Raw genomic sequence first — 26,010 nt, 5'->3', positions numbered from 1 at the left:
GTCTCCCTCCCTCCCTTCTCCCCTCTCTCTCCCTGTCTCTCTCCCTGTCTGTGTCTGTGTCTCACACACATGCACACGCCCGACACACGTTTCACAAAACCGCTCTTCTCAAGGGCACTGATGGATATTTTCTATTTTATGAAATTAAAAGAAAAGTCAATCCCGACTCACTAAATTGCAGCACTCTGACACTCCCCACGCTGTCAGGGCACCAGCGCTGCTGGGCGTGGCGCGGGTGGTGCCTCTCACATCGGGCTTCACGGGCTGCCCGGAAGCTGTGCACCGGGCAGCGGGGCTGGTGAGCGGCTGTGGGCTCTTGTTTTGTTTTTGCAGCTCCTGGTGAGCCTTCCCCACAGCCAGCTGACACCCCAGTGCCCGGGCAGGTGGTTTGTGGGACCTGATGTGCTGGGCGGCACCAGGCCTCGGGCTTTGTCGGCTGTTTGTGACCCGGGTCCTCGGGAGGAGGAGGGAGCAGGCAGGTCCCTCAAGGTCGGGGCATCGCAGCGTCTTCCGTGGGGACCACAGAACACAGCACTTGCTAATTAACTGTCTCAGGCGAGGCGGCCTTTGCCTCTGCTGCCAGGAATCAGGAGACAGGTACGGACCTCGAGCTTTGGCTGGTCAGACGCATCTGCAGAGATTACAGGGGATTGCTGAGTGAAAACAAGAAAAGCCAAACATAGAGGAATCCGTTTAGCCTTTAATTCACCAATTTCACCGTTCCTGAACCCTTATTAAAATGCTTCTCTCAAAGGAAACAGCACACGGCTTTTCTGGGCTTTAACACCCAGACTTTGTGTCTAAAGGTCACTGGGCGAAGTGTGCAAATCCGATGGTAAAGTGCAGTGTGGGCGGAGGGACTGAGCTCCCACCACCAGGACGAAGGGGCGCTGCAGGCTCTCCCCTCCCGGGAGCTCGGGTTCTGCACCAGGTTAGCGCGGCAGGAGAACACTTCTGCAGGTGTTTTGAAATTAACAGTATTAAAGAGCCTGACTCCTTGGGGAACAAATGCCAAATACAGCATTCATATGTCTAGCCCCACAGGGGGTTTTGAGATTGGACCAGAATGACAGACTTTTAGATCTAATACAGGACCTTCCACCATCTATGCCCCTGTTCAAACACCCCACTCCCACTCTGTCTATCCACCCATCTATCCATCCATTCATCCATCCATCATCCATCCATCAACCCAACCACCCTCTCGTCAACCATCCAACCACATATCCATCCATCCACTGTTCATCTACCTACCTGTCCATCCATCCGTCTACCCATCTATCCATCATCCATCAATCCATCCCGACAGACCCTGGCCTGGCCATCAAACCGGCCCTGAGGGGATTGAGTGAGCTGGTAGGACCTCCATACTGCCAAGTCTCCTCTGCTCCAGGGCACCAGGGGCCTTGGGAGCAGAAGTCATCCGCTTTGACTGACTGTTTGTGGCCTCCGTGGGTGCGGGCAGGACCCTGACCTGTTCTGTTCCAGCTGTGCGCTCGTCCAGGTGTAGCGTGGGCACCTGCAGACCCCGGGAGGAGTTTGTGAAACGATGGCCTGATTGTGGCCACAGCCTGAAGGGCACTGAGGGCAGAGGCTCTATCCACCCATCCATCCATCCATCAACCCAACCACCCTCCCATCAGCCATCCATCCACACACCAATCCATTCATCCATCCCTCCATCCACCCACCATTCTTTCTTATACTCCTCCCTTCCTCCTTTCTCCCCTTCCTCCTTCTATCCATCCATCTTTCTATCCACCAATACACCAACCCCCCATCTATTCATCCACTCACTCATCCATTTAAACACCCACCCATTAACTCATCTATCAGTAAATATATACTAAGTGCCACTGTCTACTGTGTACCAGGTCTACTCAAAACACTGGCAGAAATGAATGAGACCAACTCAGCCCCTGATCCTGGGGAGCTCCCAGACAAACTGGAAAGAGAAACAATGAGCACTCTCCCCTCCATGCAACACCTGCTGGGGAAACCTGGGGAGAGTGGGGGGTCAAGGAGCACTGACCAGGGGCTGAACCTACAAGCAGGGGTTGGAGTAGGCTTCCAGAGGTCATGTCCAAGAGAAGCTGGAGAGGTTTTGGGAGTCAGTGGTTGGGAAGTGGGGGGTGGGAGTGGAAAGGAGAGTGTTCTAGACAAAGGGAACAAGTGGGAGGTGCAGGGCAGGGAGATGAGAAGCTGGGAGAGGTGTCCTATTAGACTGGAGGCTGGAGTGTGGTCTCAGGGACCTGAACTCCCCCTCAGGGTGGCCCACTGTCTCTGATATCCTGGACAGACTCACCACCTGTGTTGGTTTCCTGGAGCTGCTGTAACAAAGCATCACAAACCAGGGGACTTAACAGAAATTCATTCTCTCACAGTTCTGGGGGCAGAAGTCTGGAATCGAGGTGTCAGTAGGGCTGGTTCCCTCTGCAGGGCCCTTAAGGAGAGTCTGCTCCAGCCTCTCTTCTACCTTCTGGTGGTTACCAGTAATCCTGAGTGTGATTGCTTTACCTCCAGTCTCTCCCGTGGTCGTCTTGCGGCCGTCTCCCCAGTGTGTCCCCGTCTCTAAATAGCCTTCTGCTCCCTCTGTGTCTCTGTGTCTCTCCTCTTCTTATAAGGTCACCAATCCTATGGATTAAGGCTACCCTACTCCAAGATGACCTCAGCTTAACCTAAAGAGTTACGTCCTGTTAAATGTATTTCCTGCCTGGGAACACCCATTCACACCCACCACAATAGCTGCCTTTAGAAGATAACTTGTGTTGATGAGCATGTGGGGCAGCAGAAACTTGATGCTCTGGAATATTCTCTGAGGTGACACCAAGACAATAATAAAGACATATTCCAAATGAGGTCACTTCCCGAGGTGCTGGGGTTAGGGCTTCACTCTCTCTTTCTGGGGACATAAATTAACCTGTTTATGCCACCCCATAGCCAATGCCATCTGCTAACAGGTCCTCCCTTGCTGAGCTGAAAGATACTCACCCCAACGCTGACCGGTGTTCCTGTTGTTTCGGGGTTCACATCAGGAACGCTGCTGCACGTGTGTCCTGACAGACGTGTGTGGATGATCCACTGGGCACACGATTGGAGGTGGAATTGCTGCGTTTGAGGATGTGCCCCTTCTCAGGCTAGAGCTGCTGAGAAGCAGAGCTGAAAGGGGAACAGGGGGAGGAAGTACAGGAAACGGGGTGAGGACGGGCGTTTCAGGGGAGGTCGAGCCCAGCCTGACCCATGGGGAGCCCTGGGGCACGATCTGCCTTATACTTGGACCTGTCAGCGATGGCGATAGACTACCCTTGGGGCCTGCGTCCCAGGCGTGTCTGGGTGAGGGGCCAGTCACCCAGGGAAGTCCCTGGGGTGGTCCAGGTGTGAGCTGATAGGGTACAACTGCACAGGTGGGGAATGGCTCACACCTGATGGCAGGAAACCACATGCAATGGGATGGGGCGCCAGCAGCCTCTGCGACTGATGTTCAACTTCCCAGACGGTGGAAGCACTTTCCCAAGCCGCTGTGAAATTTACTCTCTCACCTGACATGCATCAGAGATCCTGGGGCTTCCTGGGGGCGGCGGGGGACAGACTCCTCAACTCCAGCTGGTGTGGTGAGTGGGAGGTATTAAGCCACTACCTGCACGTCCTTGATCACCAATGAGTTCAAACATCTTTTCATAGGCTCATCGACCGTGTTGACATGCATCCTCTGCTACATGCCCGCTCGAGATTCCTGCCTGTTTTCCTATTGGATTGTCCCTCTTTTTTTAAATTGCTTGTAGGAGTTCTTTGCATGTTCAGGGTATAAGGCCTTCATCACTTCCATATGTGGCACGGCTTTGGGCAGTGTGTGGCTGTCTGTGCAGCTGACTGCCTAGGCAAGGCCCCAGCCCAGACACTCGGGGCCAGGACACCAAGGAAACTCCAGTCGTAACCAGGGCTGCGGAGATAAGAGCTGTCAGCAGTTCTGGGGTGGCCTGGCTCCATGGAACCAACTCCCTGGGACTGTCCATAGAGGCACTGAGTACCAAGCCTGTTCCCAGCTCACCACTAGGATCTCTGCTGATTGCGTGGACCCAGTGAGAGAGCATCTCTGTGTGTGTGCACGTGTGCACATGCATGCTCAAGTGTGATGTGTGCAGATGCATGGTGTGTGCATGTGTCCACGTGTGAGCTTGTGTGTATGTGTGCGTGTAGGTGATCCCACGTGTAGGTGTGGTGTGTGTGTCCATGTGTGTATGACGTGTGCAGCATAAGTGTCTGTGTGTGTATGTGTGTGACATATGCAGCATGCATGGTGTGTATGTGCACACGCAGGCTCATGTGTCCCTGTGGGCCAGGGGATATGAAGGAAGGACAACCGGGCCCCTGGGAGTTGTGGGACATCTTTCCCACTCCAAGGCTGTTCCCACCCTGGTGTGTGACACTTGGAAGCTACCATGTGGGGCTAGATGGAGCCTCTGCCCTCAGTGCCCTTCAGGCTGTGGCCACAATCAGGCCATCGTTTCACAAACTCCTCCCGGGGTCTGCAGGTGCCCATGCTACACCTGGACGAGCGCACAGCTGGAACAGAACAGGTCAGGGTCCTGCCCGCACCCACGGAGGCCACAAACAGTCAGTCAAAGCGGATGACTTCTGCTCCCAAGGCCCCTGGTGCCCTGGAGCAGAGAGGACTTGGCAGTATGGAGGTCCTACCAGCTCACTCAATCCCCTCAGGGCCGGTTTGATGGCCAGGCCGGGGTCTGTCGGGATGGCTCATCTTCCATCTTCCCCTTTGACATCCAGAGGCTGAGAGAGATGGAGACACCTGCGGGAGCTGGGAAGGGAAGGCCACAGCCAAGGGGCAGAGGGCATCCCAGGGAAGAAGCACCAGGATGTGCTGGATGGTTGAGGTGTGGCTCACTAGCATGGCCAGTGGGGTGGAGCCAACAGGAGGACTTTGTGTGGCTCCCATGGTCCCTGGGAGAGTGAGACCCAAGGGAAGAGGATGCTTTTTGGGAACCTGGGGTGAGAATGATCATGTGGGCTGGGGCAGTGACCAGTGTCCTATCATGGGGGTCATGGCCTGGCGGGAGTGACTAGTATCTATCATGAAAGTCACAGTAGGGGCACTAGTGTTTATTGTGGTTATAACGATAAACCACAGAAGTCTCTGGTCCGTGGCCTGAACTGACCAGTGTCTAGAAGAGCCCCTCTGGCCACTGAGTGGATAGGACACTCTTAGGGGCCAAGGGCAGGGAGCCACTCAGGACTCTGGTGGCACATCTCCAGAGATACGCTTGGGCTGTGTGGTGGTAGTCAGACCGCAGGGCTGGAGTCTGGGTACATGGGGAGGCCGCAGGGGAGCTGGTCGGGCAGGTGAGAGCTCGAGAGAGGCAGGACAGGATAGTGCTGAGCTGTGTGCATAGGTGGAACCTGCAGACACAGCCCTGGGGAGGGGCCGGGTGAACCCCTGGCTGTGCTTCCCCAGGGCGGGGAGGAGCCCAGAGAAGGAGAAATTGTGAGGGGGTGGGAGCTGTGAGCCCGTGGCAGCCGCCCAGCAGACCAATGGGGTCGAGCAAAAAAGTGTCCACACAGCCACGGCCGTTTTCCCACATAGGTTTTATTGGTGGTGGTAACCCACACAGATGCTGACTATGGAGACAGACAGACAGATAACACTGGTTTTCTACACAGAGTACTCAATGCTCCTTGAGAGGGCAGACCAAGTCCTCTTGGCCACAACCGCAAACAACTCTGGTCAACAAGCTAAAGCTTCCCTGAGTGGCCAGTTCCACGGGCCATGGGCTGAGGTCCGCCTTGGGGACGGCTGAGCAGGTTCCCCAAGGACCTGTGTCAGCAGCATGCGCAGCGCGACTTCCCTGTGGCGGGCACAGAGCCGAGCTCCTGGTGCACCTTCAATGGTGCGCTGCGTCCGATTCCCAACAGCCACTCTTCCCTTGGGGACAGACGCCAGTGTGCTGGGGACAGCAGCCCTTGGCCGACAGTCTTCACCTCATATGGCTAACGTTCTCGTCCACAAAACCCGGAACGTCAGAAACAGAATGTCAGAAACCGACTCTGCACTCTGAGCATGGGTTTTGATTCACAGGTAAATGAGATTTTAAAAAGCCATTCCCTAACACAGAAAGTGTTATTGATGTGATGTGTGCTGGAGAGAAATAAAACTCTGATGGGCTCTTCCTCCCCAGGTCAGGGCTCGAGGCTGCCCTGGTGGGGTCTCCAGGAGGCCTGCCCCAGGGGCTCTGCGTGGTCAGGGTCCAGCCGGTGGGACTGCTTTCCTGCTCGCAGGGAGCTTGCTTTCCCCTGCAGCCAGGGGATCCATGGTGAGCTGACCATGAGCTGATGGCGACCCCCCTGGTGGGCAGGAGAGGTGGCAGCCCACACAATTCCATGGAGTTTTGTTTGTCTCAGCTACAAGGAAATAAACAGCATCCCCATCACTCACACCAGGACCCACCCGGGGGGCTCAGCACAGACTGTGTGAGTGACACGGAGACGTGTGGCCCACTTTCTCGCCGTTTGCACGGTTTCTTCCATTTCACCTTCTCCACAATTAGACAAGACAGGATACTTGGCTTTTCTAATATGAGCAAAATAAATGGTCCAGGGAGCTATGCGAATGGCAGGATTCTCAGCAGAGAGCGTCTACAATTATCGTATTTCTCCTCAACACATGAGGGCCGCCAGACCCGTGCCTGGGCAGCCCCTGGGTAAAGCGAGGGGGAAGGGGGCGGCTCGACACGGATAGGACACAACTCGGACGCTTTCTACCTGTGGGGACAGGCACAGATCTACGGTGTGTTATCACAGCAACTTGGGACAGACGCACATCCTCTCCCACAGCACAGGGAGGTGTGAGTAGTCAGAAGGCAAAGCCCATGCGTCTCCAGTGGAGGAGAAGTGAGAATGGAAGCAGCCCTCCTTTCTCTCGAGACTTAGAGCTTCCTCCTTGACCTGTGTCTCTCCCACGGTGGGACAGCCGCCCTGTGGGTTGTCCTTCTCTGCTCCCCTCTACACCACGAGCCAGTGGCGAAACTGAAAGAAAACAGGGATTATTCAGAAAACAGAAACTACTTGGATGAAGGTGGCTCCTGGGCCGACGACCAGCTTGTAGCTGAGAGACACCTCGGCAGAGCAGAAGGCTGTGGCTACACGACCGGGGAGCTCAGCAGGGGGCTGGCCCCGCCCTGCTCCTGGGGCATCTCAGACTGAAGCCCATTTTACCATTATATCAATCAGTTGCTGCTGACAGAGACGTCAGCCAGCACAGCTACAGCCAGCGTGATGTCAGCTGCCAGGCGGACCAACAGTGGGCACAGCAAACCTGAGGCTGGCCGCAGAGGGCACTCCTGCTGGCTGGCATGTGACCTGTGATGCCCCCTGGTGCCCACGGCACTTTCCTGGGGCCTCAGATTCCTGCAGTTCTGTCTTGCTCCATGTGACCCCAGGCGGGCGCGGGAGCAGCCTCATTTACCGCCGGGGATGGATGAGATCAACAGGAGGGCTATTTAGTCGTCCAGCAAATGTCATCTCTGCTATTATGCAGCTGTTTGTTCAGCCTACTCTGAGCACACGCCATTCGATCACACTAAATGGCAAGAACTGTGTTTTTCAAACATTTCAAAACAAGAGCCTGCAGGCCTGACTTCTGACACAGCCACACCGGGGATGGGAAGATGCTGAATCTGTGCTGGTCACACCCCTTTGGGGCGACATGCAGGGACATCTCCAGTCCTGGTTAGGACACACTCCCTCCACCGACTGGGCCTCCAGTGCATGCTGAACCAGGTGTGGTGTGGTGCGAGGCGAAAGGGGCTGGTGGAGCCCAGGAGGGGTCCAGTATCCAGACCGGAGAGCATCAACTCTGTGGTGACCACCCCACTTCAGACTAGTGGTGACAGGGGAGCCACACTTGGGGCCCAGCTCTGAGCCCAAGCCCCTGGAGGTGAAGTGGTCCTCTGTCCTGGCACGGAAAGCAGCAGAAGGGGACTTCTCTGGAGGAAGGCATGCTTTGGGGCCTCTCAGAATTCTCACAGATTAGGACCAAGGTATAAGCTTGAAAAGAAGGAAGCCCAGAAACAGATGGCAGCCCGCTCTGTCCAAGTGAGGTCAGCAGAAACCAGAAAGTTTAATTCAGACCCCCACAGACCAGAGAGGCTGTGACTGTCAGATTATCGGGCAGCTATGTAAGAGATGTTTTAAAAAGTGATGTATGCAACCTACAAGGATGCACATTTCACAAGACACAGGTGGACCAAATGTAATTTTCAGAGATAAAGTAAAAAATACAGCTGTCAGTGAAGCGTAATACAACAAGGCAGGTACGAGGTAGAGAACGCAAGGTGGAGAACGCGAGGTGGAGAATGGCTGACTGTGGTCCCTCACATGATGAAATGTTGTGTGGCCGTCAGAGCGAATGAACTATAATTACACAGAAAGATATTTCTGGTCGAGATGGAGTAGCAGGGACTGAATTTACTCTACCCTCTGAATCAACCCCAAATGATCAAAATGTGTGTGTAATAATGGTTTCAAGACACAGGACATCAGATGACAAAGGACAGTGATCCCTAGTGAGCTGTCCAATTGTCCCTGCTTGCTGCCTCAAGGAATTTCCAGGTTGCAGCAAGGGGAAGGGGGAGCCCAGGTAGGGGCAGTGAACTCTGTGGAGACGAGTGCTGGGGAGACCACGGCAGCTGGAGCTCGCAGGATGGAGTCCAGAGGGGAGAGAACTGCACCGAGAGCCCCAGTAACTGCACAGGGTCCCCCAGGCGTTCAGCTGCATACTCAGGGTGCACGAGGTCCGGGAAAGAATCGCCCAATGAGATTCATGGGAACAGTCTATGAAATGTGCACAGGGCTGGGAGCTGACCTGCTCCCTCTAGCAGACTGAGCATGTCATGGCTGGTGGGGCCCTGGGCAGAGCACTCACGAAGGTCTCACTGCAGCAATGGGAATAATGAGCCTGACACTAAGTGCCACTCTGGTCCCACATAAAAAAATCTGAAAAAGCAAGTCCCTAGGAGATCACACCATCTCCACATAGCTTGGCTACATCCCGGAACAAATGCAGAAATATCCAGCATCTAACAAGGGAAAACTCACAGTATCTGGAATCCAATAAAAAAATTTACCAGAATTGCAAATAAGAGGCAAAATTTCAACCCCAGAGAAAAGTCAATCAACTGAGACTGACCCAGAACTGACACCAATGTTAGATTTAGCAGATAAAGACATGAAAACAGTGATTATAACTGTTCTCTCTACGTTTAAAAACTGAAGTAGAGGCATGAAAGACATAAAAAGACCCAAATTGAGTTTCTAGAGAATAAAACTATAATGTATGAGATGATAAATATGCTGGTGAGATTAGCAGCAGATTAAACATTGCAGAGGAAAAAAATTTAGTGAACTGAAACAAAAAGCAACAGAAAGCACACAAAATAAAAGAGATAGAGGAAAGAGAATTAAAGTGGCCTAAAGTATGTGCGATTCAGCCCTTGAAGGGGTGGGTAGAAAAAATGTTGAAGAAATGGTAGCCAAAAAATTTCCTAATTTGATGAAAACTATAAGCCCACAGTTTCAAAGGCCCACTGAACTGTGGGAATAGGAAACACAAAGAGGAGGATGAGGTACTGTAATGTGAGCAAGTGGGAAAACGAACTCAAAAGAGTCAATTGGCATGACGCCTTTTTCATAGAGTTAAAAGCAACTGAAACCAAGAAATCTACTTTTTAGGAATATAGGAATGTCCATAGATGCACAAAACTATATAGTAAAAGAGACAAAGGAAAGATCCATCTAGATGAAGGTCCTTTACTTCAGGGATGGATGGGAGGGGGCAGACAGGGAGGTGGATGTTACTATGAATGTGCAGTTTTCGTGTGGTGGTTCACAGGGTTTATTTTGTCCTGTAGATAAAAAAAAAAACAAAAACAAGAAGTAGCCATCTGTGCACTAATGACAAGAGTGTGTTGTACAACTGAGCAGCTGAGACATAAAACTTTTTAAAAAATTCTGAAAGAGTTTGAGACTTGGAGGACCCAGGGCAAGCCTCACACCCTAGAGCCCCAAAGTGAAACAGAGGAAGGCAAGAGGCAGGATTTGAAGGTGTGGCTGCAAAGTCCTCAGAACTGACAACAACCATGGATCCACAGACCCCATACCCACACAGTCACAAGCCTAATCTAGTGGACAGAAGAATTGTGTATCAACAGTGGGGAATAGACAACTACCTAAAGTGGATCAAGTACTCAGCACACTTCAAAGAATAGGTAGCATAGAGGTCTGAGCACAAGGCATTAATTTAGAAATTAATAACAAATAGATGAATTAAACATCCTCATACATCTGGGAACTCAAAAACAGATTCTAAAAAACTCACGAGTTGAAGAAGTCACAATGAAAATTAAAATACACTTACACTAAATAATAAGGAAAATATTACGTTAATAGTTGTGGAATGCAGCCAACAGGGTATTTTGAGGGAAATTCATAGCCTTGAATGCTTATATTAGAAAAGAAGAAAGGTTAAAAATTAACAGTCCAAGGTCTAAATTAAGAAGTTAGCAAAAGTATAACAGAGTAACCCAAAGAAAGCAGGAGGAAGAAATAATAAAGACGGGAGCTGAGATGGATAAGGCAGAGAGTAGAGAGCCTGCACCAATCCTCTGTACATCGACCTGTATAAGAGTGAGTTCTCTGCCTCAGTCTGTCTCCCCACCCACCTCTGCCTAAAACTGTGCCCCTCAGATGGTTTTTGAGTCAACACATCCAAGTCCTGGAAGGGTTAGGTGGTCCAGCATTCATGATTGACGTTAGTGTCCTCGACTAAGTGGGGCTTTCTCACAGGGTGATGGAAGAGGGAATGCCCACCCAGGTCACCTCCCACCCGCCGACCAGCTGTGTGACTACGAGGTGTTCCTTAGCCTCTTGTGCATCAGGGGCCCCCTCTTGCTAGAGAGCGTAATGACGTTCCTTGCAGGGTTGTGGTAATTAAGACAGGTCCTCTGTGCTCTCAACAACCTTAGGGCCACTTTCCACACCTGCTCTGTAATGCCTGGGAAAAACACACGAAGCACACAGGTGAAGCACACAAGCTCCGATGGCTCCCAGATGTAGAGCGAAGGGAAAGAATCAATCCTGCTACAGCCCTGGTGCGAGCCCCACCCTCTCCTACCTGGGCCTCCCCTGACATCCCCAGGCCCTCTGCGACCCCTTCCGACCTTCCCAGCAGCCTTTGTGACCCTGTCAAAGGCCATCAGACAGGCAGGCGGCTCAGCCAAGGTCCAGAGAGCTGTCCAGGTGCTGAAGCGCCTCGCTGGAGGCCGGGAGCTGTCCAGGTGCTGAAGCGCCTCTCTTGGCCTGGACGGCAGTCCCCTCCCTTCGCACAGTGTCTGCTCAGATGCCATCTCCTCCGGGGGTCCATCCCTGGTCACGCCTCCCCTCTCTGCTTTCTCTTTCTCTGGTGCTCCTCTCCACCTGACACATTTCGCCCGCTGCCTGCCCCTCCTCATGCAGGATCCTCAGGGGGGCCCTGCAGCACCCGGACCAGCCAGCAGGCGTGCATGCTCACAGAGTGCTTCCTGAATGAGGGAATGCAGCCTCATGGCTGTCTGGGGGCTGTGGTGCAGGCATAAGGGTTGCCCTCCCATCCTTCTGAATTCTGCCCCGGGTCAGTGGGGAGACCATCACTCACCGTGAACTGGCGCACCTCCCCTCTCTCCACCAGCTCGCGCTCCTTCTCAGGCGTGATGGCATAGGCCAGTTTCTAGAAGAAAGGAGAGAGTGTGGGCGCTGGCACATGCTCAGCAAGGTGGTCGACACGGAGTTGGACACGGAAGCTGACAGCCCCCAGTCCCCTTGAACTTGGGAGCAGAGTCCATCTGGCTGGAAATGAGCAGCGTGGTGAAGGTTTTGTGTCTACATCGAGCTCATGGTGGGCTCAGGGTGAAGGTGAATGGCATGCACTCTCCCCCCGGGCCAGGACAGGGCCTTACGGCACCTGAAGGTCACTGGAGAGAGGGAGGTGCTTGATTTGGTTACATTCAGCCTTGGGAAGCTGGCCTTCCTTCTGTGCAGCTGATGCCCCCTGCCTAGACAAAGAGCAGAGCAGTGCTCCTCAGGGGTCCCCTGGGCAGCGGCTCAGCAGCTCACAGTGTCTGACTTTCTGGGGCCACATTTTCCCTCCAGGTGTCATGGCTCCAGGGGACCCTCCCACAGGTCACCGCAGCCCCACCTGTCTCAGCTACTGAGATTGTGTGTGGGTTGTGTTCAGAGTTTGCCCGGTGGGACGTCAGGGACAGACATAGGCTCCACAGAGGGTGGCACAGAGGGGTCCCCACAGGGATGGCCCAGACACCCGCTGTTCCCCAGGCTGGGCTCTGCTGGTCAGTGAGGGGGGTCGTGGGACAGGTCTTCACTGCATGGTGCCATCTGGCTTTGCTGGGGCCATGGGGCCCCAGGGCTATCTCCCTCTCCTCACAAGAGGCCTAGGCTGTCAGAGGGCCCGGTGACCCTGGCCACATGCTGTGCCTATCTGCTCCAGGCCTCGCCTAACTTCTGAGGGATGGGCTGAGTGCCAGCCCTGTGAGGGGCACCTGCCTTGGCCTCCAAGCCCAAAGGATGCTGTGTGGCCCCAGGAGGAATCCCTGGGCCAGCAGAGGTGCAGCAACAGGGCTTCACTGTCCGTGCTCCCAAGAAGGATGGCTGAACACGGGCACAGAGAAGCCTCTGAGAACTCCCGACAGCAGCTCTGAGCAAGCTTGTGGGGTGTTCCTTCCAAAGTGGACCCTGTCCTTTGTCTCTTCCAGGAATCCCAGCACCAGGATGTGAGGTAATGGGACCCCTGTGACTGGTTCCCGCCCCCTCCTTCACAGGTGACAGAAGCTGCCCGACTCCGAGGCCCTGGGGCAACCCCTCAACCCACAGGAGGCTCCTGCCTGGTGGCTCCTGCTGCCCTGCTCAGCCACAGGTGGACTCGGCCCCAGGAGAGGGCAGGGCTCACCCCTGATTCTACCTCCACCCTCAGAACACTGCCCTTCCCACCTTCACTCGACATTATAGAGCACGTGTGCACACACATGGCACATACATGGGCACAGACACAGGTAGGTACACATGCACAGCTGCACATGTGAGGACACAAAGAGGCATGGACACATGCATGCACATAGACACACATGTACACACAGGCGTGTGTACACAGACACACATAGACACACACACAGGCACACACACAGGTAGGTACACATGCACACCTGCACATGTGAGGACACAAAGAGGCATGGACACATGCATGCACATAGACACACATGTACACACAGGCGTGTGTGCACAGACACACATAGACAGACACACAGACACACACACAGACACAGACAAGAACATATGCACCCACACACACAGGCGCACATGCATGCACATAGACACACATGTACACACAGGCGTGTGTGCACAGACACACATAGACAGACACACAGACACACACACAGACACAGACAAGAACATATGCACCCACACACACAGGCACACATGCATGCACATAGACACACATGTACACACAGGCCTATGTGCACAGACACACATAGACAGACCGACATAGACACACACACAGACACAGACAAGAACATATGCACCCATACACACAGGCGCACATGCATAGACACATACATAGACACACATGTACACACAGGCCTATGTGCACAGACACACATAGACAGACATACACAGACACACACACAGACACAGACAAGAACATATGCACCCATACACACAGGCGCACATGCATGCACATAGACACACATGTACACACAGGCCTATGTGCACAGACACACATAGACAGACATACATAGACACAGACAAGAACATATGCACCCATACACACAGGCGCACATGCATAGACACATACATAGACACACATGTACACACAGGCGTATGTGCACAGACACACATAGACAGACAGACATAGACACACACACAGACACAGACAAGAACATATGCACCCATACACACAGGCGCACATGCATAGACACATACACAGACATGCACACAGACACAGACACAGCTAAGGACACACAGAGACACATGTACACATAGGTGCACATGCATAGACACACAAATAGACATGCACGCAGACACAGACAAGGACACAGGCACATACACGTAGACACACCTGTATACACAGGTGACCACGCATAGGCACACACACAGACACGCACACAGGCACAGCCCCCCTTCCACCCGCACCAGCCCATGGCCGGTCAGCCTCTCGTCTCTCCACTGGCATCACTGCCCCTCCAACCCCTTCCTGCTGGTCAGAGATGAACAGGTGGGAGCAGACCGGGGACATGGACACCACCTGACCTGGTGGCCTCATGACCGGGCAAGAGGGCAGGGTGAGCAGCCCTGTCTGAGTACGCACCTCCCTCCAGGACCCAGGCAGGCTGCAGAACTTGTAGGCTGCGTAGATGGGCACCATGGACATGGAGGACACAGCGATCGCCCAGCCCAGCACGTTGGCCCACTCAGGGAAGACATAGGCTCCGTAGTGTGGGGGCCTGAATGTCACTATGCTGACCACGACCACAAACTAGAACAGAAGGACAGAGATCAGGTGGTGGCTCTCGGCTGGCAGAAGTGGGGGATGGAGCAAGCATTTTGTGGTGGAGGGCCTCCCAGCCACGCCTGCTCAGGGAGCCCGGCCCTGTGGATGAGGCAAAGCCGGGCAGCGAGCAGCTGCTCTGCAGACCCTGGGGGCTGTCACAGGATGGTGCAGTGGGGGGGCCCATCTTTTCAGTTCTTAATGTTTGATTGGCAGGAATTCTCTCCACTGTCCTTTGAAAACCTTACACATTGTCACATCCAGGAGCCCTGAGCGTGTAGTGAACGGAGCCCAGGACACCTGGCTTGTCTGGAGTCACACACCTGACATCCTCCAGGCTCCGTGCAGCGAGAAGACACGTCAGAGACAGGCCTCGGCTGCCAGGCGGGGAGGAAGTAGTGGCTTCTGAGCTTTGGGGCACAGCTCAGCGAGAAACCCTGCTGATGTCTGGAGCCGCCTCCGGCTCCTCTCTGTCTCTCTCTCTCACTAGCTCTTGGGTTGGCCCAGGAAGGGGTCTGCCTGAGCCGCCTGCCCCATCCGGTCACAGCTGGCTGACCACTGGGCTGACTGGGGTGGGCGGAGGGCCAGGTGTCAGGGAGGTGCTTGGCCCTGTGTGTGGCTCAAGAGTCTCTCTGCACAGACCTGGACATCCTGGGAATGGCTGTCTGGGGTCACCTGTGCAGACCGGGCATGAGCCATTGGGTCTCTGCTGTTGTGTGGAGACGGCCGCGGACAGTCCGTAAATGAATCGGCAGGACTGTGTTCTAATAGAACAGGTGCTGGTAGACTTGGCCCATGGGCCAGAGTGCCGGGAGCCGTGGCTACATCATTTGATCGGCTGTTTGACAGGGTCCAGCCGATTAACGCCGAGGGGTGCAGGGTCGCCCCTTGGTGAAGAACAACCGGCCGGCCCCTCACATAGTTCTGAAACCTGTGCTGCTTCTAATTGCCCTTCATTCCTTTTCCTTTCTTAACCTCCAGTTTTCACTCCTTTGGGTGGCTGCTTGGGAGGCATTACCTCCCAGGAAAATTAGATATAGTAAGAGAATGTGACCACCTGCAGGTAACTTTCAAGATATTTTTCAGTTAATTAATGGAGGAGCACACAGTCCCATTTGAGACAAGCAGAAAGGAATCCTGCCCAGATAAGATGTCGAATTAGGTTTATGGCCTCCATCTGGTTAATGTTTCCTTCTCCCTCCAGTTCTTTGTCTAAATATATACATATGCATCGTCCTTCTAAGTTTGCTGGTTAATTGGATGATCAAGAAGTATCTATATATTATTCTTGACCTTCTGCTTTCTGTTAAAATGTTATAGAGGTTTTCTCCTAAAAGCAATAAATAATAAACAATTGATGAGTAGAAGGGCCGAGGGGTGCAGGGATGCCCCTTGGTGAAGAATGGCCTGCCGACACCCCTGATATTTTCTGAATTATATGCATGCTTTCTATCAAGGTTATGTCTATACTTATTTTTGTTTTTTATTCTTGAAGATATATAGTTTAGCTTGGCTTTTCAGCCCTTTACTTTACTAACAAAATGATACTTTCTCCAGCAGTGTGCTTAAGGGACTGTTAGCTCCACAATCTAAAAGACAAAGGAATGCTTTCACCCCCTAAAAGGCGTGAAAATGTAAAGATGTTTAACTGCCCGCTGAGAATGCCGATAGCCCTGGGGATAAGACACCCTGGAGTCGCCTTTTGTTCCCATTAACCATCTACACTAATGGCGTAAATGATTGAGGGAGGCAGGGAGGCTCCCCCAGGATGTAAACAGACGGACTGCTGTCCTGTCCGGAGGCCTGGACCTTCTCTCTTTGATTTAACTTTACCATGAATTACAACAGGTGTCTAGGTACCTATCTCTTTTTGCTTAGAGACAACAAACACTAGTTAGTTGAGGAAAAGACGATCATTAACCTTATGCTCTATAGAATGGAATGCTAATAAATATTCTTGTGCTTGTTTTTTTACTTCCTTATCTCTCTGAGAATATTTGTAGAACCATTTCTGTACTAATCCTGAAAAATATATAAACGACACTTGTGCACAGTAAAGTCAGACTTGCTAACACCAACCTAAGTCTCACGTCCCCTTTATTTTCCCCTCATTGCGCCGACGCCGTCCATCCCTCAGGAACCTGGACTCCGCCGGGGCGGGACCCCAGCACCAGAGAGAGTAGACCCCTGATCCAGACAATAAAAGCCAGCAGCTACTGGCTGTGTGGGTGGTGCCGTGCCTCGGGAGGGTGCTGAGGGCAGTGCTGGGACAGAACCTAAGTCACTCTTGTTCCCTGGATTTGAGTACTTGTCAACCCTAAAGGTCTAAACTGTGTTTTGGTCCTTAGGGCAGAAGTCCATTGACAACCTCACTCATCTCCAGCCACCCCTTCAAGGCAGAGATGCGGCTGATGAGGGACGCACATGGGCCTTGATGGGGCGGGAGGTCTCCCTGGACCCCAGGTGAGGTTATTCAGTGGGTCTCATGGGGAGGCCCCTCAGGAGACCAGAGAGGACTTTAGGGCCAGCCTGTGACCCACCAACTCTATTCCCTGGTCTCCAGGCAGCGCAGAACTCTGTCCCACAGCCTCAAGTGCATTCACTTCACTCAAGTGAAAACCCACTGCTGGATGTTGGGGCAGGCGTGAGAGGTGGGGCCCAGGAGGGACCTGCCCACTCAGGGGCCCCTTACCAGGAGGAAGCAGGGGCTGACGAACTTCCAGCACAGCCGCCAGTAGAGGCTGGGCCGCTTTCCGGTCATCTGCTTGATGTCGTCGCTGAACTGCCGCACACCTGAGGGGGAAGCAGGAGCCGGCGGTCAGGACAGCACACTCCTGACTTGGCACCAGCCAGGGTCACGCTGGTCCCCAGCCCTGCCCCAGCAGACCTCGTGCTCAGGCTGCACGCAGGCACCCAGCCTCCTGCAGGGGTGGCCAGCCCCACTCCAGACCGCCCAGTGGTCCTGCTGACCACGGGTCCCCAGGCACATAGCCTGGGGTGACACTGGGTGACGTTTGCTCCTCAACCCTGATGATCACCAAGGGAGGCCCCGGGGGCCTGGTGACTCTCCTGCCCGCCCTCTGCCCTCCTCCCGCCCAGGTGTCCCACGGCTGTCCCTGCCTCCTGCCTGTAAGCATTATTTTTTTACTTAAAGAAATTGTGGTAAAATATATATAACACAAAATTTACCATCTTAACCAGTTTTATGTGTACAGTTCAGCGGCAGTAAGTACATTCACACTGTTGTGCAACCAACCATTCCACCATCCGTCTCCAGAACTTTTCCATCTTCCCAAGTTGGAACTGCATCTCCATTAAAATTAACTCCCATCCCCTCTCACAGCTCCTGGCCCCCCGCTCCATTCTGCTTTCTGTCTATGAATCTGACTCTTTCAGGGACTTCCGTATAAGTGGAAACATGGGATTCATCCTTTTGTGACTGGCTTAGATCACTTAGAATAATGTCCCCAGTGTTCATCCACGTTGCGGCAGGCGTCAGAGTTTCCTTCCTTTTTAAGGCTGACATATTCCATTCTATGTATACAATCATTACTTTTTAAGGAAAGCTATTTCCAGAAGCTTAAGGAACTGATATTTTCTCCAGGAGATCTTAGGGGCGATTTCTCCCGCCCTGAATCTGGCCTGGCCTCTGGTCATACGATGGCAGCTGGTCTGCTGAGCTGTGGGTAAGTCTCGTAGACATGTGGGGACACATTAGAAAGATGCCTCCATTGAGAATTCCCTCCTCACACTCCAACGCCACCATCAGAGCCCTGGACACGGAGATGGATGCAGCTGGTAAACTGGAATGGAGGAGGGTGAACCCAAAGGCTAGCAAAGAGGGGAGCATCCCCCAGGGCCCCTTGTCCCCTCTGGACTTGGCCCCGTGAGCAGGCCCAGGGCAGCCCACAGCTCCTCCTGAGCTGGGTCACGGGCTCTAAGACCCACCCGGAGCTCGGTGCACTGAAAGGCTGGTGTATCCTGATACCATCTTACTGGAAACACAGATTTTGTTTCATTTAGATTAGGGGGGGTGTGAATTGCTGTTTGGAGAAGTAACTTGGATCTCCGTCTTCTGAGGCTTCGGGGAGCGTGTGGATGCTGTAGGGCCGGCTTCTCTCCAGCCTCCACGCGCAGAGACTGCGGCCAGGGGATACGGTTGACATGCTTTCTCTCTCCCTCTGAGGCTTTATTTTTGGGGTAGGAGGAGAGATGACAATTTAAAGTGACAGAAAAATATTGGCTCCAGGTGCCATGGAAGGCACAAAGAGTTTGATATCTCCCTTCTCTGTAGTAAAGAAAATATAATTTCAAAAACGTTCTTGAACTATGAACTATTTGTCAGGTTAAGCCTCTTGAAGCCAGAGCATTTTTTAAAGTTATAATTTCCATGGCTCTGAGGTGCAGAACGTGGACCTCCTTGTACGACAGTAGGGGCCCTATGAAACTGGGGTTGGCACACCACCACAGACCTTTAGCTTTGGGCTGGATCACACACGTTTATAAATCCCTCAAGGAAACCCAGCCAGGTGAGGTGAGCCAGCACAATGGCCCCATTTTGCTGTTAAAACTACACTCGGATACCCCAGGAAACAGGATAAGTGCCCCAGGAGGGCAGGGGGCCATGGCTGTAGATTGGGGCCAGCCGAGTTAATGCTAGTCAACTCCTGGTTAGCTGAACACGGAGACCTCACATCCACCAGCAGTCAGAGTCTCCAGATCCAAGGAACCATGCTTTCTCAAGAACCAATTAAGATGTCTGCACAGCACCATTATGTGGCTACATTGTCTACCTCTGACCACAGCAAGGATTTGGGGTGCCAGCCAGGTGTCTTCATTGATCCAGTTGAACAGGCAGTTGCTGAGCCTTCCATCCTCGAGGATGCCGTGGTAACCACAATGGAAGCTTCCTGAAGCTAACACGCACCTCTTTTCAAGGAAGCAGCACCGCAACAAAGCAAGAGGGTGCCAGCCCGGCTGGTCATAAAAATGGCACAGTGGTTGGGTCTTCCACCAGCTGAAGCACACCAGCCCTAGAGCAAGGCTTCACCCTTACCATAGAACCAGGCCACTCCAATGGCCTCGATGAGCACTCCAAAGAGGATGGACGTGCCAGCCGCAAAGTGGTCCAGCAGCGTGAAGACGTAGATGCCGCCCTGGAAGAGAGGGGAACACCTGTTGGACTCGGGGTGCCCCAGTGCAGCACACCTTGCCCATGAAAGTACTTTTTGCAAGATATAAACCTGGCCTGCAGATTCAGTTTACAGACATTTGCTATTTGACTCCCTATACAGTCTGATTTGAGACACTAAAATTCAATCCACGTGCAGCTTCTTAGGGACATGTCTATTATGCAAAAATAACAACGACCTCTCCTCTCCTTTCCTAGGACTCCCAGCGCAACTACCAAATGCAAAACCTGGCAGAGCCTCAGGGGGAGGGGTGTGACCGCGGCCCCTGCACCCCATGGACAGCATCCCCCGCCTTGCTCTTTAGCCCCACAAATCCGACAGGCAGGCAGCTCAGCCGAGGGAGCTGTCCAGGTGCTGAAGTAACTCCAGACTCAGTTCTAGACGCACCACGGCTACCCCGTGCAACCACAGCTACCCCGAGTGTGAGCATGGCTACCCACGTATGATCACAAGTCAGGGTGTGTCTTTTTGGGGGAGGGGTGCAGCTCTTAGGAACGCTGCAGTTCTGTGTGGCCCGGCAGCACCAACCAGGTGCCTAGCACTGAATGCTGAGACAGCATCAGGAGAAGCTGAGTGAGGTACGTACATTGGTGACACAGAATAGAGAGAGGAGGAAAGTTGCCAGGACGATGAAGAGGGTGAAGAGCTCCCGGTGTCTGTGCAGCAGCTGGAATTCATCGATGAGCCCGGTGATCACTGACTCCATCCCGCCCATCTGCAGCCAACACAGACCACAGGATGCGCTGTGGGGCGGGGCATGCTGCACCATACCTGGGCACGATTTACTCGTAATTCAACAGACGTACACCCGGGAGATGGACACAGAGTAGGGAGCTGCACGGTGCCAGGTGCAGAATGCCCTAAAGACAAGACAGCTCTGGCGAGGGCTTCTCTCATGACATGGCCATTGGGGAGGGAGGACCCAGAGGTGGATGCTCTCTCCACTGGTGGGGACTTTCACAGCCCCTCTGTAGCCCCCGGGTGGGTGAAGTGCTGCGTGGCGACATAACTCTCTCCACTGCATCACCGTGAAGGCTCAGCTCTGCTGGACTTGTCCAAGGAAACATCCCTTCCACAAGCACTGCTTCATTTTGTTCCCAGGGAGGACCTGGCCTGGGCACTGGCTGTGTCCCCGGTGAGGAAGCATTCCTGACTCCGAGTGTTGTCAGGATGGGGGTTGCCAAGGCAGCCAGCCAGCTCGAGGACCCTGTTTGCCCTGCTCTGTCACAAAAACCTCCCCCAGGAAGTGGTGTTCATGGGATTCATCCCCGACAGCCCTGTGGTCCAAGTGCTGTGGTCCGCCCAGTGGGCTGGTGACCAGGCTGGTTGGGATGGAGGTGGAGGGCTATACTGCATGACGAATGCTCACATGGGGAGGGACTTGCGGGCTCTGCACCCTCCGGGAAGCTCAGGTGAACAAGACACCCATGGCCTGTCATGAGACCTTGACTGTTGGTCCTAAGCAGGCAATGGGGAAGGAGGAGCTGGAGGAAGTCCAGCAGGACCAGAGCCAGACGTGGGCCTACGCTCTACCTCCTTCGTGCACATGCACATGCACACGCAGAGCCACACGTGAGATGCTCAGTGGGCAGGCCTGGGCATGGCTTGGGCCTTCTGCTGCCCTACCCTTCAAGCACATCCATTCCTCCTGGGGACTATGGGGTCACAGAAAGTGACGAGGCAGGAATGGCCTGCTGTGACCCTGTGTGGTCCCATCACCCACTTTTCCTGCACTGCCCTCTCATTGCCGGCCCTGCTGCGTGTGTGTCTAGGACCCCGGAGGGCTCAGGCAGAGGGCACAGCTGGAACCCAGAGTGAAAGAAGAGAGGTACGTTGGTCCAAACACCCCATCCTAGGAAGGCTCTCAAGTGATCATGGGATGCCTCCCTCCCACCCCTGCGGGGGCTCTGTGTGAGTAAGAGGGACTTTGGGGGACCCTGGGGAGCCCCAGGGGCTTGCCTGGCCCTGTAAGGGCCAAGAATGAGCCCGTGGGGTCCCAGGAGCACGCAAAGCGCTGAGGTGACTCACGGCACTGTCGATCCCCAGGGTGAGCAGCATGACGAAGAAAACCACGGCCCAGGCCGAGGACAGCGGGAGCGTGGCGAGGGCCTCGGGGTAGATGATGAAGATCAGCCCGGGCCCTGAAAGCAGACCCTGTGGTTGTCCCCACGTCATCGCCCTCACTCCCACCCACCTGCAGAGGCCTCTGTTCCTCAGCCCCTTCAAGAGCCTCTGGGGATGAGACCACACACGCTTCCATCACCTTCCTTCCATCATTCTGCCTGGAAAGCCCTCCCCCATGTGACTTCAGTGGACACCTGGCCCAGGACTCTAGAGAATGGAAGCCCACAAGAGTCGGAGGCCTCTGTTCGGCCCCCACCGCCTGCGCGTGGCCTTGTTCCTTCAAATCACTTGTGTCCACCCGGCCATGGGGCTCCGGGAGAGGAAAAGGGAGAGCAGAACCAGCACAGGGGAGGGAGCCCAGAGGAGGGCGAGAGGGCTTCCCGGGTCCTGCCCTGCGTCCCTGACAACACTTGGTGGCACCTCCGAGTTTGTTTTTCCTGGGCGTGTCACAGACACACACATGCATGTGCTCACACTCACACTCACTGTGGTTCACTCTGCACTTGCTACAAATTGTCTTCTGTGTCGATGAATTTCTCTAAGTATGACCTTTTAAAACCACCTAATGAGTACAGAGATACTGCGATTTGGCGAATGCTCCCCCCATGCGTTGCCGGAAAGGGGAGTGTCTCTGCTCCCACACGAGCCCTCCTCTGCTCATCCCCTTTGAAACTGTCCTGGGAGTGCCATTGCTGGGTGGAGGACAGGCCGGCTCCCAGATGGAGGAGGGGAAGGCCGTAGGCTTGGAGGGGAGCCGGGAAGGACTCAACCAAGACTTTACGCACTTTGGCCTCGAATGACGCCAAAGTAGAAAAGATTCCCACAGGAAATGGGTAATTGACCATTTTCACACTCAATTTTAAAAGACGTGCTTACTTAGCTCACTGGCACATTCTTGGAGTATCTGCTTACAGAGACGTAACTTACAACTTTTCTGCTTTTCCTGGGCCTCAGCAGGGCCTATGTTGGGCCAGCCCATAGGGATGGGCACTCACTGATCTTTGTAGAGAATCGAACAAAGGCCAGAGGCAGGGTCCACCTCCCAAAGTCCCTTACGGGCTCTGTTCTCAGGCCCCGGCTCCCTGCAGTTCCTGATGCACCGATGGAAGGGGCATGGTTTCCAATGGAGGAGCTGGGGCAGCTTGTCTGAGATGCTCTGAAGTCTAAACGCCGTGAGCACGAACCCGGGAAGACCTCGTCAGCTCAGGAGAAGGTAATGTCAACACCCCTGCCTTTCATTTCTGTGCCTCAGTTAACATTTCACCCTGTTTTCCTGAGAATTAGAGCTATAAGTGACATTTACTTTGCTTGTCGTGGAAACGCATAGAAGACGCACAGCTTTACTTTCAGGGGTTAATGAAGGTTTTTGTAAGCGATGGCTATTTATCATAATAAAGGGCAAAAGGAATGGGGAACATGCATCAATGCACCGTGAGCAAATTTCACTGCTGCGTATGTATTTGCATTATGCTCCCTTTCTCCCACCTTTACTGGATTTTTTTTTTCCTGGAGCAAAGAATATGGACGGAGATCTCATGCCAGCCTCCGCCCTCCCATTGCAATCCCTGAACCTCTGTTTCCTACTTCCAAGGCAGAGGGAGGTCCTAACGCTCGACTCCCCAAGAATCCCGATGGATGCTGAGGGAGGACCCGGGAGAGCTCAGGGCACTGGCGGGGCTGGCCCTCTGCTCCCTCGACGCCCTCCCTGCAAGACCCCCAACTCAAGAGTAGAAAGACCCAGGAGGAGATGAGTCAGTGATACCACAGGGGCCTTTCTGAGTCTCAGGAGCAGTGTCCAGGAGAGCAGGGGACTTCCCGGAGGAGGTGAGGCCTTCAAGTCACACTCTCGGCCAGGAGCTGCCCTGGAGCCGGGGACAGTCTCCAGGGGATGACCCTGCATCGCTCAGCCCAGAAAGACCCTGAAGGCAGGCAAGGGGTTGCAGTGATCTGGGGAGCCCTGGAGCTCTGGACTGGCCCAGTTTGAGGCTGCCTACGTCACGACTTTCCACTCACGTACTAGAACCAAGCAACCCCCCACATGCCCAGGGGGCTGCAGCATCCCCTCAGTGCCTGCCCTCCTGGCTCTCTCCTGCCTGGCACACGTCCTGCAGGGCCAAGGCCTGTGCCCTGTGTCACCTGAACCCACAGCCTCCACCAGCCCCACTCCTACACGCTCACTGCCCGGCGCACAGACACTGGTGTCTGCAGGCTGGCTGGGGAGCAGGTTGGGAACACGGACCACCAGGTCTCGGCCTTTAGGGATTTCTCTGGCTATTATCCAGATCCCATCTAAATGTGTCGTCGTCAATGGGTCTTTGGAGGGAAAAGGTTTGGAACAAATTAACTGCTCACAGTGAGTGACAGTGTCTACCCAGAGACCGGGAACCAGATCCTCGACCTGCAGCCTGAGGGGCCACTGCAAGGAGCACTTGGCCAAGGGGCAAGGTGCCACTGGCCACGTGGTCCCAGCATGGAGGGCCCAACAGGGGAGGAGCAGGGAGGCTGCGGGAGGTGTGGCAGGCGTGTGGCTGCTCCCAATTACTTCGTTCTTTGGCTGGTTCTCAGTGCTTGAACCTGTGCAATTGCTCAAGTCAGCGCCTCTCACGAACCGTACTCAAGGCCTTATGCACGTCCATCCCTCCCATCTTGCAGGGAAAATACTTAGAGAACTGGGCAGCCAGAGCCACAGGTGCAGGCAGAGATGTGGGGGCCCCGGGCCTGCCCTGAGGGGACTCACCATCCTTGGCCACGTCCCCGATGGGCACGCTGTGCTTCTGGGCCATGTACCCCAGGAAGGAGAAGACCACGAAGCCAGAGGAGAAGCTGGTCAGGGAGTTGACCGAGGTGGTGATGATGGCGTCCCTGCAGGGATAAGACACCGCCTAGCACCCATGCTGGAGCAGCTGCGATTTCCAGTCATTACCCTTCATTTGTTGTGTCTGGGGGCCAGTGGGCTTTGGGAGGGCACTTTCCCAGACAAGCACACCAGCCCCTTCTGCAGCCACACACAGCTGTCCTCAGACTGGTGCCCTCACAAGGACAGGACCTCCCACCTGGGCCCTCCTGGCTGAGGGGCTCCAGGCTCTGGGCGTGTCCAGCCTTTGGCCCTCAGAGACCACACAGTGACCAGCTGCCTAGTTTGCCTGGGGACCAAGAGGCTCCTGGGACTCTCGATGCAGTGCCGAAGGCCAGATGGTCCCAACGGGCAATGGCAGGGTTTGGGGGTGCAGAACAGACAACCAGGTAGTCCCCACCCATGCCCGGCGGGGGCTGCAGGCAGACCGATGCCTCCTGGGGACCTTGTTAAAATGCAGGTTCTTTCAGGTGGGTCTGTGGGCCCCATGTGCTGCGTGCCCTGTGTGCTCCCGGGGCACAGACCTACTCTAAGGCCAGAGCAGAGTGGGGAGGACGTGGGGTCAGGCCACCTGGGCACCCCAGCAGAAGGACGTGCGCTTTGTCCTGAGTGCCCGGAGCAGGCGGGTCCGGGAGGGGGTAGAGGCTATCTCAGGACCTGCCATCCAGAGTCCTCCCTCGTTTGATACCTCCCTGTGTGTCCCACTGTCTGTCAGGCCGTTTTGCTGCCAACACTGTCTTTGTATTTTTACCCCATTTTTATCCTCATGATGTGAAAGAGAATAAATACAAGCTCATGAAGGTCAAAGGAAGCAGGTCCCTGAAGAAATTCTCTTTCTGTTTTTACAAGGATTTCGGGACAGCATGTGGCTGCAGGCCGCTCAGGTCATCCTGGGCCAGGTGGCAGTGGCTGAGACACCATGAGGGCTGTGGGCCACTTTCCTGCCTGTCCTCATGCTGGGTCACCTGGACACCTCTGCATAAGGTCTGGGAGACCCTCCAGGGCCCAGGGTCCCATGCGGGCCGGGAGGGAACACACGCAGGCATTTCCTGGTGGGGTAAGTCTGGGGGCCCAGCCTGACCCAGAGCACTGGGAGGAGGAGGCTGCTGGGGCCCAGTGGGGATGAAGGAGGGGGGCGAGGGGGGCCCTTAGGGGGAATCTGGCTGCACTGTCAATCCTGGAGTCTTCCTCCCAGGGAGGCGACAAACATCTTCCGTGTTTCAGTGCCGTCCCTA

At 54.4% G+C, this 26,010-nt stretch overlaps 1 protein-coding gene across 2 annotated transcripts in view; it reads right to left on the bottom strand.

Annotated features, from left to right (window-relative positions):
- Positions 1-5,582: 5,582 nt before the first annotated feature.
- Positions 5,583-26,010, bottom strand: part of SLC6A3 (solute carrier family 6 member 3) — a 39,447-nt gene continuing 19,019 nt past the window's right edge. For both annotated transcript variants that reach the window (XM_070246134.1, XM_023625880.2), the window contains exons 8-15: positions 24,659-24,783; positions 21,826-21,938; positions 20,384-20,512; positions 19,662-19,761; positions 17,298-17,398; positions 14,426-14,593; positions 11,702-11,773; positions 5,583-7,038 (exon numbers count right to left, since the gene is read on the bottom strand). In XM_070246134.1, the coding sequence (XP_070102235.1) occupies positions 7,015-7,038; positions 11,702-11,773; positions 14,426-14,593; positions 17,298-17,398; positions 19,662-19,761; positions 20,384-20,512; positions 21,826-21,938; positions 24,659-24,783 (832 nt within the window). In that variant the 3' untranslated portion in view covers positions 5,583-7,014. The remainder of the gene's footprint in view (positions 7,039-11,701; positions 11,774-14,425; positions 14,594-17,297; positions 17,399-19,661; positions 19,762-20,383; positions 20,513-21,825; positions 21,939-24,658; positions 24,784-26,010) is intronic.

The sequence above is a fragment of the Equus caballus genome, chromosome 21, assembly GCF_041296265.1.
Source record: "Equus caballus isolate H_3958 breed thoroughbred chromosome 21, TB-T2T, whole genome shotgun sequence".
Classification (NCBI taxonomy): Eukaryota; Metazoa; Chordata; class Mammalia; order Perissodactyla; family Equidae; genus Equus; species Equus caballus.
The sequence above is the reverse complement of the archived record's forward strand: the minus strand, read 5'-3'. Positions and strand labels throughout refer to the sequence as shown.